This window comes from Littorina saxatilis, linkage group LG17 (assembly GCF_037325665.1).
Source record: "Littorina saxatilis isolate snail1 linkage group LG17, US_GU_Lsax_2.0, whole genome shotgun sequence".
NCBI classification, from domain to species: Eukaryota; Metazoa; Mollusca; class Gastropoda; order Littorinimorpha; family Littorinidae; genus Littorina; species Littorina saxatilis.
The window spans coordinates 6,887,235-6,904,734 of record NC_090261.1 but is presented as its reverse complement, the minus strand read 5'-3'; the positions used below and the strand labels follow the sequence as shown (position 1 = coordinate 6,904,734).

General features: G+C 42.1%; 1 protein-coding gene across 1 annotated transcript in view; it reads left to right on the top strand.

The window, feature by feature from the left end:
- The window catches only part of LOC138952650 (uncharacterized), a 29,127-nt gene extending 12,198 nt beyond the window's left edge, over positions 1-16,929 (top strand). The window contains exons 2-7 of the mRNA XM_070324351.1: positions 1,222-1,348; positions 13,344-13,489; positions 13,901-13,994; positions 14,943-15,115; positions 16,257-16,431; positions 16,903-16,929. Coding sequence (XP_070180452.1) covers positions 1,226-1,348; positions 13,344-13,489; positions 13,901-13,994; positions 14,943-15,115; positions 16,257-16,431; positions 16,903-16,929 — 738 coding nt within the window. The 5' untranslated portion in view covers positions 1,222-1,225. The remainder of the gene's footprint in view (positions 1-1,221; positions 1,349-13,343; positions 13,490-13,900; positions 13,995-14,942; positions 15,116-16,256; positions 16,432-16,902) is intronic.
- The last annotated feature ends 571 nt before the right edge of the window (positions 16,930-17,500 follow it).

The following is a 17,500-nucleotide window of genomic DNA, read 5'->3' as shown; positions in this document are numbered from 1 at the left end:
TCGATATCCCAGTGGATACAATTCGGCTTTGACGATTGGTCAATGTAATCACGTGAGACGTGATATGACCAGATTTTATCTGCCGCCATTGTTGTGGTTGAGTCCAGCACGTTGATGAAAATGTCGAAGCGAAAAGCAGTAATGCCTAAAAGTTCCACTTCTGAAAACGGACAATATTATTGCTGCCCTTGAAGCAATAGCTCATGAACGTTTCTTGTGAGTTGCAAAATACTCTCAATATTTTCAAAATACGCTGAATCTCAGTGAAAAGTACACCAAAGTCAAAGTGTGGGTAAACAGGTCTGCAAAAGGACTTCCCTACCCAGAATTCCAAACGGTTTTGGAGATTTTGAAGATTTAGTTCGTGACGACGACGCCCAATGGCCGGCTTATTATATAAACCTATTATATCGACCTAGCCAATTAATAACAATAGGAACTTGTAAGATCATTCACCTGTGATGGACCTGGTATAACCGTAACAGGAGAGAGATGTTACATACCGGTGGTCTGTGTATATTAACAGCTATCGGTTGTTTAGCGGAGCGATAGGGTTGGGTATTTTGACGAGAACAAGCATAATAACTAATACGCCGAGTCGAAGACGCTTGTTGAAATAAGAGGGTAGGTTACAAGTTTGATTTATTTTTTTGTATATTTAGATTGATTTATTTATTGACCTCATTATTATTGTATTTATTCACTCATTTATTAATGAATATACATACGTGATAATGTGTCTATTTATTATCTTAATTTTAATTTTATTGATTTATTTTCATTTTATTTATTTTTAATGTTTATTTTAGGTAAATATATTATGATTGTTCAATAAGACATCTCCAATTGTAAGCCCTAATATCTCAGAAGAAAGCTGATTCACACACACACACACACACACACACACACACACACACACACACACACACACACACACACACGAACATACCAAGCATACATACCCCGAAAGCAACGTATGGCTGCCTCATACACGTCAAAACTGTTGGAGTTTCAGCCCGTGAACTCCGAAGAAGAAGAAGTCAGGTAGGACATCGGCACTGGACGATTTTCACCCAGACATTAATGTTAATCTATTGCAGGTTGGTATTTGCTCATACTTCGTGTGAAAGTTATCATCATAAGTGTACGAACAGGACTGACCAAAACATGACGTTTCGGTTGTACCAACATTGCAGATGTTTTGGTTTATGTCTTCCACAGAACTATGCCTAGCAGAAACAAATATAAAACATTCGTTGACGGACCCATACAAGACAAGCCGCTCACAGCGCTCCCTGGTGTCGGAGAGAAATTGGCTGCGAGATTGACAAATGCAGACATTCCTGATGTCAGTATCTTCACCCGATCGTAACCTAAGTACTTAAAAAGTTAATAAGCATAGGGCAGGTTTCACGGTAATCAGACTCTTTGATGTGTGTAAACTTTGCCTTCAAATTACTTGCTTACTGTGTTGATTTTCATCATTTTTTCTGCTTGGCATGAGTAAGTATGGTATTTGCAATACAAAAAAATAAATAAAAGCTAAAATGTTTGTGTTTGAGCAATTATTTGAGCGAGTTTTTCGAAGCGAACGTGTGAATCCTGACAGACACCATTTCCTTCTATCACATGACACCATCTCAAAGTGTGATTCAAGCAGACACGAAATATCACACAAAACTTATGATAATGGGGTTATTAATTCAATTAATACACAAAGTTAGTCTCTGACTAGATAAAATAGGGAAAAAATATCAAATGGGAAAAATTTTCAATCGCCACCGAAAGTGTCTGTCAGTGAAAAAAACACGTGCTTTGTTTGCAAAGCAAAGCCTAATTTTACACATCGCGTGCTTTTGTCTGTTATTCTTGCTTGTGAACATCATTTTATTGATGTTCTTCACTGGAAAGCAGGTGTATCATCAACAGTATCACAAAATCGCAAAGAATGAACATTTTTGTTGTGATCCGACCGGTGTCTGTAGACTGAATCACACGTTCGGCAAACTTCGTTTTTAACGGAAATAACCGAGCCTTTCATCGGAAACGACGTTTCAACCGCTTCATATCGTCTGCAGGAAGAAAAAGAGGAATGCGATACCCAGTAAGTAAAACATTTAATCGTTTTTAGTGCCTTTTGATCAAGTTTTGTTGCGTCTGTCAGCAACGTTCGTCAACCCAACGTTCGACACAGCGACGCACGCATACGGATTTGCAGCATTTGCATTCGGAAAGTGAGGGATTTGTGAGTTCGTTTGCATAATTTCAATCGCTAGTAGGTTTTCCCTTCGTCTCCCATTATTGTGTTTGCATGTTATTGGCATTTCATTGTGTAAATTGAAAGTTTGTGAGTAACAGTAGTACAATCTGTCGAACGTTGGCGACGCTGACAGACGCAAATATCGAACGTTGCCTTCAATGACAGAAGGGCTTGGCGATCGTACTTTCGATTCGTAGGAACACAATATGGAGACAGCAATGTGCGCCCGTTACCACAACGGTCATGAACCGGTGTAACACGAAATTTTTACTCCACGAAAAATTGACTCCGGAGTAAACTTCCAGTAAAAATCTTGTACGAAAAAAGAACTCCACAAGGAACTAAATTTTTACTCCCCAAATATTTACTCCCAGTAAACATCTCGTACGAGAAACTTAGGGCCTACTCCTTCGTTTGTAATTCGCACAATATCCCATTTACGTGCAATCCCGTTTTGGCGACATTTCACAAGCCAAGCGTCATCTTACTACCGCATCCCATTTTGGCGCAATCCCGTTTCGCCGCTATCCCATTTTTTTATTTTTTTTATTTTATTTTTACATTTAGTCAAGTTTTGACTAAATGTTTTAACGTAGAGGGGGAATCGAGACGAGGGTCGTGGTGTATGTGTGTGTGTCTGTCTGTGCGTGTGTATGTGTGTGTGTAGAGCGATTCAGACCAAACTACTGGACCGATCTTTATCAAATTTGACATGAGAGTTCCTGGGAATGATATCCCCGGGTATTTTGTTTTTATTTTTTTCCATAAATACCTTTGATGACGTCATATCCGGCTTTTTGTAAAAGTTGAGGCGGCACTGTCACACCCTCATTTTTCAATCAAATTGATTGAAATTTTGGCCAAGCAATCTCTGACAAAGGCCGGACTTCGGTATTGCATTTCAATTTGGTGGCTTAAAAATTAATTAATAACTTTGGTCATTGAAAATCTGAAAATTGTAAAAAAAAATAATTTGTTTTTAAAACGATACAAATTTACGTTCATCTTATTTTTCATCATTTTCTGATTCCAAAAACATATAAGTATGTTATATTCGGATTAAAAACAAGCTCTGAAAATTAAAAATATAAAAATTATTATTAAAACAAAATGTCCGAAATCGATTTAAAAACAATTTCATCTTATTCCTTGTGGGTTTCTGATTCCAAAAACATATAGATGTGATATGTTTGGATTAAAAACACGCTCAGAAAGTTAAAAAGAATAGAGATAAAGAAAAGCGTGCTATCGATCCTTCTCAGCGCAACTACTACCCCGCTCTTCTTGTCAATTTCACTGCCTTTGCATCGAGCGGTGAACTGACGATGCTACGAGTATACGCTGTTGCTGTAAAAATGCAGTGAGTTCAGTTTCATTCTGTTAGTTCGACAGCTTGACTAAATGTTGTACATGAACAAAGTATGCAAACCAGATGATCCAGCGACGTCCTTCCCAATTTATGTCCAATGGACGTCTACCCACAACACGCCACTGGATGCCGGGTGGTCAGCCAACCATGTGGTGCCAGTCGTGAAAACCAGGTTCTTTGTCCCACAGTGAGACATTCAAGTTGGGGACTTTGTGACCGCTGACTTTGTCAGCATGGATGGAAAGGTGGAGAGATACAGGGCGGTGATCATCCCCAAGTCAACCCATTTCCCCGATGGGCCAGATCGAGAGGAGATCTGTGTGAAGTGTTTGCGCGCAAAAGACAATGGGAGATACTATGTCTTTCCTAATGTTGATGACATTTCATGCTTGCCAATGGCTCAGATAAAAAAAATCCCACGAACCAACCATGAACAACAGGGGGGATTACTTTTTTTGACATGTGACCAAGTCTCATTTGAGCGTTCACAGTGTTACCTGAGAATAGCACACCCCCTTGAATTGGGACCAAAGAAAAAGCGTTGTATATATGCATTTTTGAATGCTTTTCTAAAGTCATAAGTTCATTTGTGAATTTTTTATTTTTTTTAGGGATTGTTTTGCTGAATACATGCAGTTAAGAAATTGACCCCGTTTTCAAATTTAGGGGGTAGGGTTGCCCCATAGCCCACGTATGTCTGTGTGACTGTGTCAAATATCAATCTACTCTGCGTACAAAATGTATAGATGTTTGTTTTTCGATTTTAGAATGATTTCTTAAGCTGGCTAGAACTTCTGAGGTCTACAGGAAACGATAAAGATAAAAAATGTACAAAATATAAGTAGCGTCCTTTATCTTACCATTGTTCTGATCAATGCTGTCCCTTTATTTGCAAGTTAACCATTTTTCTTAATGTGTTCAAGGAGTATGTTAAAAATTATTATCAATGGTTGCTTTAAACAGCACCTTTGGGCAGTTATTATGCACTAAAGTTGTAAAAGCATGTTTTGGGGGTTTTAGGATATAGCGTCTTGGAACGCCAATCATCTTGGAAATACGAATGTTCATATAATTATTTTTACTGTTTTGGATAGATAAAAAGTTGAACTCTTGGTGCAAACTGTTTTTTGGTCCCTGTTTGACTATTTATTATTTTGGAATATTGTATGTGAGGGGGAAACTGCAATCCTCAATATCATGAAACGTGCCATAACCTATGTTTCAGACATGGGACTGGTCCGAATTTTATCGGAATTCCGATATTTTCCTTAGCTCACAGGCCATTCTTGAGATCGATGCAAATTCGTTGAGAAAAAAAAAGGGGGGGGGGTGGTGCTATGAACCGTTCAGCTGAAGCTGTCTGCGTCTGAAGTCAGTGCATTCGCACCCCAGCACTCGCGTGAACCCATAGCAGTATCATGGGTCGCGTTTGATTGGCTGTCGATCTCCGACGATTATCGCCTAGGCTTAATTATTCACCGATGGCGGTTTGCGGGTTGTTTTGATTGGCTGCCGATCTCCAAACGCCGAAGGTGAAAAATGTAGCATCATGGCGTCTGGATTCCGTATTGTTTTGTCGGCTGTGGAAGCTCTTACGATCGACGACCAAAGTGTGAAAAACAAGTGGAAAGCCAACTGGCTGTCAGAAAAAGTGAATGTCATTATTAACAAGAAAGAAAGGCGCCAGCTCATTAGCGACAATATCGCCAAGATATCCATTCCCGGTCAGGTGGCGTGTGCACGTGGTGCGACAACAGCCACTGCGTGATGAAATACGGACTTGGTGGAAAAAATGTGTTGGTTCTGAAAGTTTTCAAGTAAGTTTTGTGTGTGTGTGATTGTTATAAATTACACTTTTGTTTAAAATGCTAAAACATATTATTATTGTGGTTTTTATGGGTTTTGCTGGTCTCATGTCTCATGTTTGTCGGCTGTAAGTTAACAATGGATTGGTCCATTTCCTTACTTTAAAGGGTATATTCCTGAAGTGTAAATCTTCTTGTAATAAAACACAGATCCGTGAAAGGTTTTTCATGAGGTAAAGGCATCCACTTGACATAAACTTCGCAAAAAATTATTACAGCATGTTCTGGGTAGATAATTAATTCAACTTTCTTCTCGTATTAATGTACTTACTTACTTACTTAGGCCATTATGAACCCCCGGGGGAGCATAGGCCATCAACGACAATTCTCCATCCCACACGGTCCTGGGCTGCCCTTTCGATCTGGCTCCAGGTCTTCCCCTGCCTGTTGATCTCTGCTTCAGTGTCTCGCCTCCAGCTGTTGCGCGGCCGGCCTCTCTTCCTTTTCCCTTGTGGATTCCACTTCAGGGCTTGCCTCGTGATACTGGATGCTGGCTTTCTCAGGGTGTGCCCTATCCAGCCCCATTTCCTCCGGAGAATTTGCTGCGCCGCTGGTTTCTGGTCAGCTCTCTGCCAAAGGTCTTCATTTCGGATTCTGTCCGTCCATCTGATGTTTAGGATGCGCCTCAAGCAGGTGTTGACAAAGATTTGGATCTTTCCCAGCATGGTCTCTGTTGTCCTCCATGTCTCACACCCATAGAGAAGAACAGATTTGACGTTTGAATTGAAGATCCGAAGCTTCGTCCTTTGGCTAATCTCCTTGGAACTCCATATCTTCTTTAGCATGACAAAGACTCCCCGTGCTTTTACAATAGTCCATATTCGTAAATCGCGCGGGAGGAGAGCGCGAGAGTAGCTTCCCTTGAAAGGGATAACAAACATGGCGTGTTTTTGTTTTCACAGTGCTGTGTAGACTGTGACATTTTTGAGGTTATAAAATGCCGAGACAGAAAAGATGTGCATGGGGAGTGTGCAATATGGACACTAGGTATCCCGAACGGTGTGTGGGGATCGAATTTTTTTCCATTCGTGAAGCCTGGAAAGTTTAATTATCACTACGATAAGTGTCAGCGCTGGGTCACAGCTTGCTACAGGTAGAATGTTTATGTTGGTACTTCCTGACAAGAAACCAGGATTCTGCAGCTGAACATTGCGTCGTCGTGGGTTTTCTGGGGTGCGTATCGCTAGCGCTACGTGTCATTTGTGCTACGTGTCATTTGTGCTACGTGTCATTTGTGCTACGTGTCATTTGTGCTACGTGCCGCTATCGCTACGTTGATTAGTGCTACAAATAATTTGTCTATGAGTCGCTATCATTCGTTCATTATCACTACGTGTCGACAGCACTACATCTTTTAGCGCTACGTGTCATTATCGCTACGTGTCAATACCACTACTTACTGACGACTTTCTCTTTCTCATTTTTTCTCGCGCTCTCACTCCTTCTGGTTTGTGTGTGTATATGTATGTCTGTGTATGTGTGTGCGTGTGTGTGTCTGTTTCAGTGTGTGTGTATGTGTGTGTGTGTGTGTGTCTATCTCTCTCTCTCTTGCTTACTCGCTCGCTCACTCACTCTGTCTCTCTCTCTTTCTCTCGCTCTCTCTCTCTCTCTATGACCTTAATATAATAAACCATTCTGAGTTCTCTCTCTCTCTCTCTCTCTTTCTTTCTCTCTCTCTCTTTCTCTCTCTCTCTCTCTCTCTCTCTTTGTTATGTTAGTTTGTATGTATGTTTGTTTGTTTAGTCTGTTAATCGTTTGTTTGTTCGGTTGTTTGCTTTTTTTTACTTCTTTGATTCATATTCTAACATTTTTTAAACGTATTATCATTAGATTAAACCCTCCCATGTGCGAGGGCTGGATGTGAAAAAGCACCTGTTTGTTTATGCCATTACCCTCGTTAATAAAGAATTTGTCTTTGTCTTGTCTTGTCTTGTCTTGTGTGTGTGTGTGCGTGTCTCTCCTCTCTCTCTCTCTCTCTCTCTCTCTCTCTCTCTCTCTCTCTCTCTCTCTCTCTCTCTCTCTCTCTCTCTCTCTCTCTCTCTCGCAATCTCTGAAGGAATATTTTGTTTTTCCTTTCACTTTGCCAGAGATTTGTAATTTTTGGAAGAAAGTCTCTGCATGATTTTCAGTTGTTTCTTTCGGATTTTGATCTTTTTAGAAAAAAAGGGCTTTGTTTTTGACAAATTGTAAGACAGTGTTATTGCATATATTTTTAAATACAAATATTGACACAATGTATACTATAACCGAGGATATTAGTGAAACCTTTTCTTCTCTCCCAAATTCGATTCTTTTATGAAATTAGAGGGGGAGAGAGATCGGGGGGGGGGGGGGGGGATTGACAGACAGAAATAAAGAGAAAGAGCGAGAAAGCGGAAGAGAGAGAGAGAGAAAGGGATGGAGGGTGGTTTTTATTTCATGGTTGGTTGGTTTTAGTTCTTAATGCACTGTTTTTGACAATAGTTTTAATTCGGTAAAAGGCAAATTCAATTACCGCTCTCCCTCTCTCTTCAAGTCTCTCTGTCTCTCTCTCTCTCTTCATTACACACACACACACACACACACACACACACACACACACACACACACACACACACACGCACAAACGCATACGTACACACAGTATCGTACACACAAACTCACACACAGAAAAACATCCGTGGATGTATATACGGTATCATGCGAAAGAGAGAGAGGGGGGGGAGAGGCGGGGGGAGGGGGAAAGAGCGAGCGAGAAAGAAAGAGCGAGAGAAGACAGATGGGGAGAGCCTGAGAGCGGGAGGTGATAATGGCATGTGTGAATTGTGGCAATAGCAATACGTGCCGATAGCACTACTGTTTTTGTCAATTTGTGTCGATAGCACTACAGAAAATAGCGCAAACGATACGTAGCACAAATGCACAAATGACACGTAGCGCTAGCGGGACGCACCGCTCTTTCTGGACCGGCTAAATCGCGCAGTTTCAAGCCGATCACTTCAGCGCCTCGGGATCGATGGGTAACTTGATTTCAAATGCTTTCTGCACTAAATCGGACACTTCATGCTTGCGGTAATCGCTAAACGTGACGCCTCTTTCACGCAAAAACGAATGTAACTCGCTCACGGTAACAGGCTTTCCCTTCGCTGACGCCATTGTTTGGTATCCCAAACAAGGGAAACTACTCTCATAAGTCAGTTTATGCATACGCCCTATTCTTGCTTTGACATCCCTGTCCGAGCCTCCTTGTCCGTCAATGACGTTCCCCAGGTAAACAAAGGACTCCACTTCCTTGATCATCACCGGATTGTCTGCTGTGGTGCTGGTCTTAATCAATTCGGTTTTCCTCTTGTTGATCTTGAGTCCTACACCGGCTGATATTGTCTCCAGGTGAGTAGTCTTGTCTTGCATTTGGGCATGGTTGTGGGAAAGGAGGGCAAGATCATCTGCAAAGTCGAGGTCTTCCAGTTGATCGAAGAGTGTCCATTGTATCCCATTTCTCCTGCCTGCTGTTGTGGTCTTCATGATCCAGTCGATAGCCAGAAGAAATAGGAATGGTGACAGTATACATCCTTGTCGTACCCCCGTTTTTACATCAAAGCTGTCAAATAGCTGGCCAGCATGTGCTACTCTACACTTCATATCCTGGTAGGTGCCCCGGATGAGGGAGATGAATTTCTCTGAAATGCCGTAGTGCCGCATGAGTTTCCACAGTGACTCTCTGTCCACGCTGTCGAAGGCTTTCCACTAATCAATGAAGTTGATGTATAGAGGAGACTTCCACTCCAGCGACTGCTCCACTATGATGCGTAAACTGGCAATCTGGTCAGGACAGGATCTGTTCTTTCTGAAACCCGCCTGTTCATCCCTGAGCTTGGTGTCAACTGCCTCCTTCATTCTATCCAAAATTATTCGGTTGAGAACCTTCCCTGGCACGGACAGCAACATGATCCCTCAGTAGTTTCCACAGTCTCGAAGATCCCCTTTCTTTGGAATCTTGATGATGATGCCTTCTCTCCATTGAGGTGGCACCTCTTCCTCCTCCCAAATCTTGCTAAACAGACTGTGGAACAAACTAATAGATGTCTCCATGTCTGCTTTGATGGCTTCTGCCGGTATCTCATCTGGCCCCGATGCTTTTCCATTTTTTAGTGACATTATGGCTTTCTTGATTTCCTCCTTTGTGGGCTTGTCTGTGTTGATGGGCAGTTCTGTCTCTGCTGGTCTGATGTCCGGTGGTGCTGCAGGGGTGGGTCTGTTCAATAGCTCCTTGAAGTGTTCCGCCCATCGCTTCATCTGATCGTCTGTCGTTGTTATTGGATCCCCATTCTTGTCCCTCACTGGTTTGTCGGTCTGCTGAAATTTTCCTGCTAACTTCTTGGTCGTCATGTAGAGATCTTTCAGATTTCCCTGTCCTGCAGCTTCTTCTGCCTCCTTCGCCAGGGTTTTTTTTTTTTTGTTTTGTTTTTTTGTTGTTGTTTTTTTGACCTCAGTTGCATGCAAGGCTGCTTCAACCCATCTTTTTTGCCTCTTTCGTCTTTTTTTTTCTTTTTTTGTTCTTTCTTTTTGGGCGGTGAGCATATCCTTCTTCATTGGTCTTTTTTTTATTTATTTTTTTATGAAATTTTAATTTTGTTTTCTTTTACATTACAAGTTACATTTCCATTAAATTACTTTTTAATTCAACAACAATTTAACTAATGTTTGCGTGTATGTGCATATGTATGCGCGCGCGTGTGTGTGTGTGTGTGTGTGTGTGTGTGTGTGCGTGTGTGTGTGTGTGTGTGTGTGTGTGTGTGTGTGTGTGTGTGTGTGTGTGTGTGCGTGTGTGTGTGTGTGTTGTTGTTGTTGTTCCCATAATTCTGTTATATAATACATTTTCAGCGGGACAATACATAACAAGTTGATTAATCCAATTACAGTACTAGTTTTCAGCACAGCATCATACATCGCATATATAAATAACTTTACATTAACAGCACAATACTACTAGTTATCTATATTCTTATACACAGTTCAATTTTACTAGAGATTTCGAAGTCGAGCTTGGTTCTGAAATAAGATCTTCATGTTAGTTTTTGGATTTCCGTACTTAAACTGGCTTATGCACATTTTCGATATCAATATAAGGTGATTAATTATGAAGGTTTTCTCTCTGGGGATATCACGTGTGAAATACCCCAAAAGAGCCTCTTCGCAGCTTAACTTTATATTTTTGCCTGTACATTTAAATATGTACCCTTGACATTCCTGCCATATGTGGGTTGCACTGCTCTTTACTGATGGGCAGTTCTGTCTCTGCTGGTCTGATGTCCGGTGGTGCTGCAGGGGTGGGTCTGTCAGTTCAATAGCTCCTTGAAGTGTTCCGCCCATCGCTTCATCTGATCGTCTGTCGTTGTTATTGGATCCCCATTCTTGTCCCTCACTGGTTTGTCGGTCTGCTGAAATTTTCCTGCTAACTTCTTGGTCGTCATGTAGAGATCTTTCAGATTTCCCTGTCCTGCAGCTTCTTCTGCCTCCTTCGCCAGGTTGTCTATGTAGTCTTTTTTGTCCTTCTTTATTCCTTTCTTTACTTCTTTCTCCGCCGCTGTGTACTCTTCCTGTGCCTTTGCTTTGCCTGCTCTCGTTCTGCTCTCGTTCCTCGCTTTCTTCTTCTTCTTCCTATCTTCAATTTTCTGAATGGTGTCTGCAGAAATCCATTCCTTGTGCTGCGATTTTTTCTTGCCCACCACTTCCTCGCAGGTATCCTTCCACATCTTGCTGTAGTGTTCCCACTGGCTCTTTATGTCTGCTTCATCTTCTTCGATCATCCCTTGAAGTGGCTGGAATCTGTTGGTGAGGCTTATCTGGAATCTTGTGCGTACTTCTTCATCTCTTAGCATTCCCACGTTGAACTTAACCCTAGCGTTGTTTCAGCTGTGGTGTTTCTTTAATCGCAGTCTGACTGTTGTGGTAACTAGCTGGTGGTCTGTGTACACATCTGCTCCCCTCATCACCCGTACATCCATCCAGAATCGTCTGAACTTTTTGTTGACGCAGATGTGGTCAATCTGGTTCTCTGTGACGTGGTCAGGTGAAATCCAGGTGGCCTTGTGTATTCGCTTGTGGGGGAAGACGCTTCCTCATATCACCAGTTGGTTCAAGGCACACATCTCTGCAAAACGTTCTCCGTTGTCGTTCATCTGTCCCAGTCCATGCTTCCCCATGATGTCCTCGTATCCTGCGTTCTCCCCTCCAACTTTGGCATTGAAATCTCCCATCACCAGCGTTATATCTCTGTCCTTTATCCCGTCCAGGACTGCTTGTAACTGCCAATAGTAGTTGTCCTTCTTTTCCACGTCTGGCTCATCGTTTGTTGGGGCATAGCACTGGATGATGTTCAGGTTGATGTTCTTCTTCTTGGTGGCAAACTTTGCTGTGATGATGCGGGGGCTGATAGCTTCATAGCCGATGAGTGCTCTCTGTGCCTCCGGCGCCAGCATCAGCGCCACGCCTAACGTGTGTGGGGCTCCTTCTTCTTGGTGTCCCGAATACAAAACTTCTTCTCCTGATGAGAGTCTCACCCTTCCAGATGTTGTCCACCTTGCTTCGCTTATTCCAAGTACTTGGATCTTGTACGTCTTCATCTCTCTTGCTACCTGCAGTGTCTTCCCAGCTTGGTACATGGTCTGCACATTCCAGGTGGCTATTCTCGTTGTTCGCCTGGTGGTCAGAAGGGGGGTCGGTCTCGCAGCTTCCTTTCGGCTTTCACTGTTGGACGTCATAGATCTCCTTGATGGAGACCCTTCCTCCTCCTGGCATGTGTCTTGGATATTTGTCGTTGATGCTTCTGTAACGTAGTATTTTTCTAGGCAGGGGTGTTGACCCTACGCAAACCATTTTAGACTCATGGGGGAGCTGGCCTAGCTTAGTCTGACCTCTATCCTTTGACCTGTCCAGCATGGGTGACCCTACCAGGAGCATTTGCTCCGGCTGGCATAGCTCTCCGGGTTATTGAGATACTCAAGCCCCCACCCCACGACAAGGAGTAGACCGTGTGGGGGCTTGTATTAATGTAACAGTTGCAAATGTTTGCCTATAGTCATTTGTCGTCGATGTTTAATTGGTCCCTTCCGTTTTTGTCCGGTCAATCTGAGGGTATGTTTTATGTATGTTTTGAATGTTTTATGTATTTTTTATTACGGACACAAAAGCTCAGCAATGCAATTTCTCTTTTAGAGATTAATAAAGTTATTGTATTGTATTGTATTGTATCCTTATTTAAGCGGCGGTCACGTGACCCTGTATACGAAATCTTTAATCCAAAAGGTGATCCAGACAGTCAAGTGAACGGCCTTAACTGGCATAGACAATTTGAATTTAACGACAGGGGAATTCATGCTTTAATTTTGGAGCGAAAGTTGCCGCAATCATATTTTGGGGAAGTTAATCGATTCTGGCTGTTAGCAGCTAGGATTTTGTTTTTGTTATTTTGATGAAGCAATTACGCCGATTGACATTTGTGTCAGTACAAAATCAGATCAGCAAAAGATTTTTTTCTCCCTTAGCATATAAACCAGGCTTTTGGGTATGTGTCCAGGTGGAGGGGTGCTGTGATCCTATCATGTATGTAAAAGCCTTGGCAGAAATGTTGCACTTTACATGATGGTTTACACGGGAAGGGATTAGGCATCTTTTGAGAGAAAACCAGTTGCTCAAAGCATGATGAAACATTCAGTGTGTTCGTGTGTGTGTGTGTGTGTATGTGTGTGTGTGTGTGTGTGTGTGTGTGTGTGTGTGTGTGTGTGTGTGTGTGTGTGTGTGTGTGAGATGAAGAAGCAAACAAACAGAGAGAGAGAGAACTCACATCAAAGCCAGAATATGTGTGCAGGCCAAAGCTCTTCTTGGCGGATTCCTGCGGGTTCAGGGAGACGAAACACGTTTTTTTGAGTGGATGAGGGAGAAGTGTGCTGCAAACAGACGTCAGGCCGATGAATGCTACGCATGTCTGAAGGAATGGACTCATCGCAATATCCCGTAAGAGCATGCAACAAGAACAGAATTCATGAAAACATCGGAAGTCGGTTTCAATCGCCGTATTAAAATTGTGAAATCAGCCTGGAACCGGGTAGTTGTGTGGTTGAACTCGTGAAACGGTTGTTTTGGAAGGAACGTGATAGCACTGAACGGTTTGATGTTTAGTTACTGACCGTAGGATTACGTTTTTAACTGTTCACTCTTGTGTGGGTTATTTTATGGAAGCACGATCCGTGATAAACGTCGACTATTTAAGTAAACACGCAAGTATAGAATAGATGTCTTTCTGATTTTAATTCAATTTGTAATCAATTTTGCAATTGCGTAGAGGCAGATACTCTAACCTACAAATGGGACAATATATTATAGAACAATGAAAATGTTAATGATGAGCATACGTCCTTTCCACAGAAAAATGCATGACCTGGCATATGAACAAGTGACCAACATACCGTGCCTCCAGGGACCTTTGAGCGAGAGACTCAGCAATGCCGGATTTCGATATGTGAGTTTTTGGTTTGTTGTTGGTTGGTTGGCTGTCTGATTAGCTGTCTCAAATGACTTCAGATTCCGTGTGTATTTTACGACATGTGTTGGCACAATCGCCATGTGGTGAACATTGTAGGAAATGTACCGTGTTTTGTCTCAATTCCCGCTAAACGGCTTCAAAAACCGTCATTGTTAAACAAGGTAGCTAAACAAAAATGACTGTTTTGGATACAAATTGTATTGTTCTTGCCAATGGCATGCAACACTTGGTCCGTTTTAGCTTTTCTGATTTTGTTGGGAACCTTGTTTTTGTGAATTTGAACTTGGGGGTATTTGTGTTGTAGGTTCCATTGCACAGAAACTGGCAGATGTAAAAGCAATCGATTTGACGAATATGGCAAGAGAATGAATAGCCTATATATCCATTCATATGACTGGTTTTACAATAACTCCTCTCATCACAGAGATCTGCACTTACATGTATCTGCCTTGTTACATTTAGTCAAGTTGTGACTAAATAGTATTACATTTAGTAAACTTAATGTGTTAACATAGACGGGGAATCGAGGCGAGGGTCGTGGTGTATGTGTGTATGTATGTATGTATGTATGTTTGTGTGTGTGTGTGTGTGTGTGTGTGTGTGTGTGTGTGTGTGTGTGTGTGTGTGTGTGTGTGCCCGTAGAGCGATTACAAGGAAACTACAGGGCCGATCTTCATGAAACTCTACATACAAATTCTTGCAGATGATATCCCCAGACATGTTTTTCCTTTTTTGATAAATGTGTGTTTAAGCGGAAGGACGCTCTTATCGCTTGTAAAAGCATGCCTCTGATGTGTGCATAGTTGCTTATATGGGAAGAGGAGTATTTTTGAATCAATGTTTTGTCTTTAAGAAGAGGTTTCAATGTACCTAATACGTGTGTGCTGGCGTACAGTATTGTGATTGACTGTACAATTTGTGCAGGCAAAGGACATATTCGGCTTGTATCTGCAGCAAGGAGAAGACCAGGAAAAATTCACTGCCTGGCTGGTGGAGACACACGAAGCAAACGACCACCAGGCCGCGCAATGTTTCACCTTTCTGCAGGAATGGAGTGGACGACAGTTCAGGGAGAGAAACCCTTTACTAGCTGCCGGGTCAGATTTCATTCACTCTTTCTTTCCGTCAGCCTTGTGAATACGTCAGCTGTATGAGTTACATCAACTTTTATTCTGACCGAGTACGTCTTAACGAGCTAATGACTATGTTTTGATCAGACATTGGTAAGTGCGAGCGTGCGTGTGTGTTGGCAAGTGGGCGAGCACGGTGTGTTTTGTTGTGTTTGAATGTGTCATGCCAGGAAATATCCCTTGTGTATCGCACGTGGTTGCGATAAAACCGTATGCCTTAAATCAATATCAAGATGACCTCTACAAGAAAGATGTGGTTCTTAATATAAATAGAGAATACTACATGGCTTGCTGTGTCGTACCAGATTTACACGAGGTTCCAAAAAACGTCTTCAATCTTGCGAGACCTTTTGAGTAAATTCCGTAAGTACAGTATGTAGGTTAAACACTCGTTCCTTTTTCAAATATTTAAAAGCTCGCTTTCGCTCGCAGTTCAATATTTAAAAAACAAATCGTGTAAATCTGGTACGAAACAGCAAGCCATGTACTATTCTCTTTATACGTATGTATATTTATATATATATATATAAGTATATAAATTTATGCACATATGGATCATATTTCCAGCTTTGAGTAGGTTTAACACAGTGTATTCATGAGGATATAAGATTTTCTTTGTTGGCGATTACACTTTGTTTTGCGATAAGTAAGATACTTAGTTTTAAAGTGTACTAACCAGTGTACCAACTTCTTAGAAATACATACGTTCTTAACAAGTTGCGACTTGGATTAAACAGAATCTCCGATTGGACAGATTGCCCTTTTTTTTTAAAAAGGAGATATGACATCATTGAACAAACCAAGACGTCTGTTCTAACTCCTCCCCTTACATCAACATCAACAGTGAAATCTCTGACGTCAAAAGCGAAGCGAAGTGCCAGAAATCGTCATTTATGCGAAAAATGGCGCCAAGCAAAAGTCACGCCACTTCCTATGTTAATGTATGTATCGCGATAAAATGACCACACACAAACACACACCCCCCCGCCCCAGCCGCCTACAACAACTCCCCAACCCCCCCCCCCCCCCCCCCCCCCCCCCCCGGCCCCCGCAAATGATTTTGAAGATGTCTCAGCTACGTTCGTTATGTAGATGAATTTGTTGACAGACAAGGGGCTGGTGGCCAGACAACGCAGAAACATCGAACGTTTGTCAACGAGCCCATGGGTGACAAGGATGTCACCCATCTGCCAGGCATAGGACAAGTTACAGGCCGCAAAATGAATGATGAGGGCTTTAAAAAAGTGAGTTCACTCAAGATATGCATTCCACTACTCATCTCTGTCAGTTTCTCTGTCCTGTCTGTCCATCCCCCCCTCTCTCTCTCTCTTTCTCTATCTGGCTGTCTTTCTGTCTCTGTCTCTCTCTCTCTCTGTCTCTCTCTCTACCTACCTGTCTCTGTCTGTCTGTCTCTCTCTCTCTCTGTCTACCTCTTTCTCTCTCTCTCTCTCGCTCTCTCTCTCTCTCTCTCTCTCTCTCTCTCTCTCTCTCTCTCTCTCTCTCTCTCTATCTTTCCTGTAATAAAGTTCAAAGTTCAAAGTTCTCTCTCTCTCTCTCTCTCTCTCTCTCTCTCTCTCTCTCTCTCTCTCTCTCTCTCTCTCTTTCTGTCTCTCTGTCTCCGTCTTTCTCTCTCACTCACTGACTGATTTTGTTGAAACATGTTAATGGTATTTTACCTTTTTGTGCGTGTTGAGGTGGGGTTGGGTTTGGGGACGCTGGAGATGGGTTGACATGCTGTACATTGTATGCACCAGACTTCACAAGGTGCCAACATCAAATAACAGAGAATGAGCTTGGACCTCAGTCAGCTCTGGTGATTTTTGTCTCGTATGTGTGCTTTTGTTTTGTCCAAGCTAGACTACTGCAATGCTCTTCTGTCTGAATGCCCAGTGTATATAATCAACAAACTTCAGAAAGTACAAAATGCAGCAGCAAGACTAGTTCTTAAAGCCACCCTCTGTCTCTCGTAAACAATCTGTTTCTGATCACTGAGCTCCCGAGCCTTTACATACACTACAAACATACTTCCATTTGAACTCTCAGAGAACGGGAACATCCTGGCAGCTTTTTGTTGAGAATGAGACATTTTCACAGATTTTTTTTCGTGCAGTTAGACAGGAAGTACATTAAAACAAATCGAAAGCCTCGTTTTAGCGCTGGACCTTACTTTTAAAATCTAAATAATAAATTGACAGCTTGTTACACAAACATTGTGAAAACACCAAAGAATTTTTTATCATCAAGACGGAGTCAGTACAGTTCGAAGTTTTAAAAGTTAGAAAGGATGTATGTCAAGCAAACCGGGTGAATGAGTCGACTGGTGTGTGCAACTTGCAGCTCTTTTGAATTGAT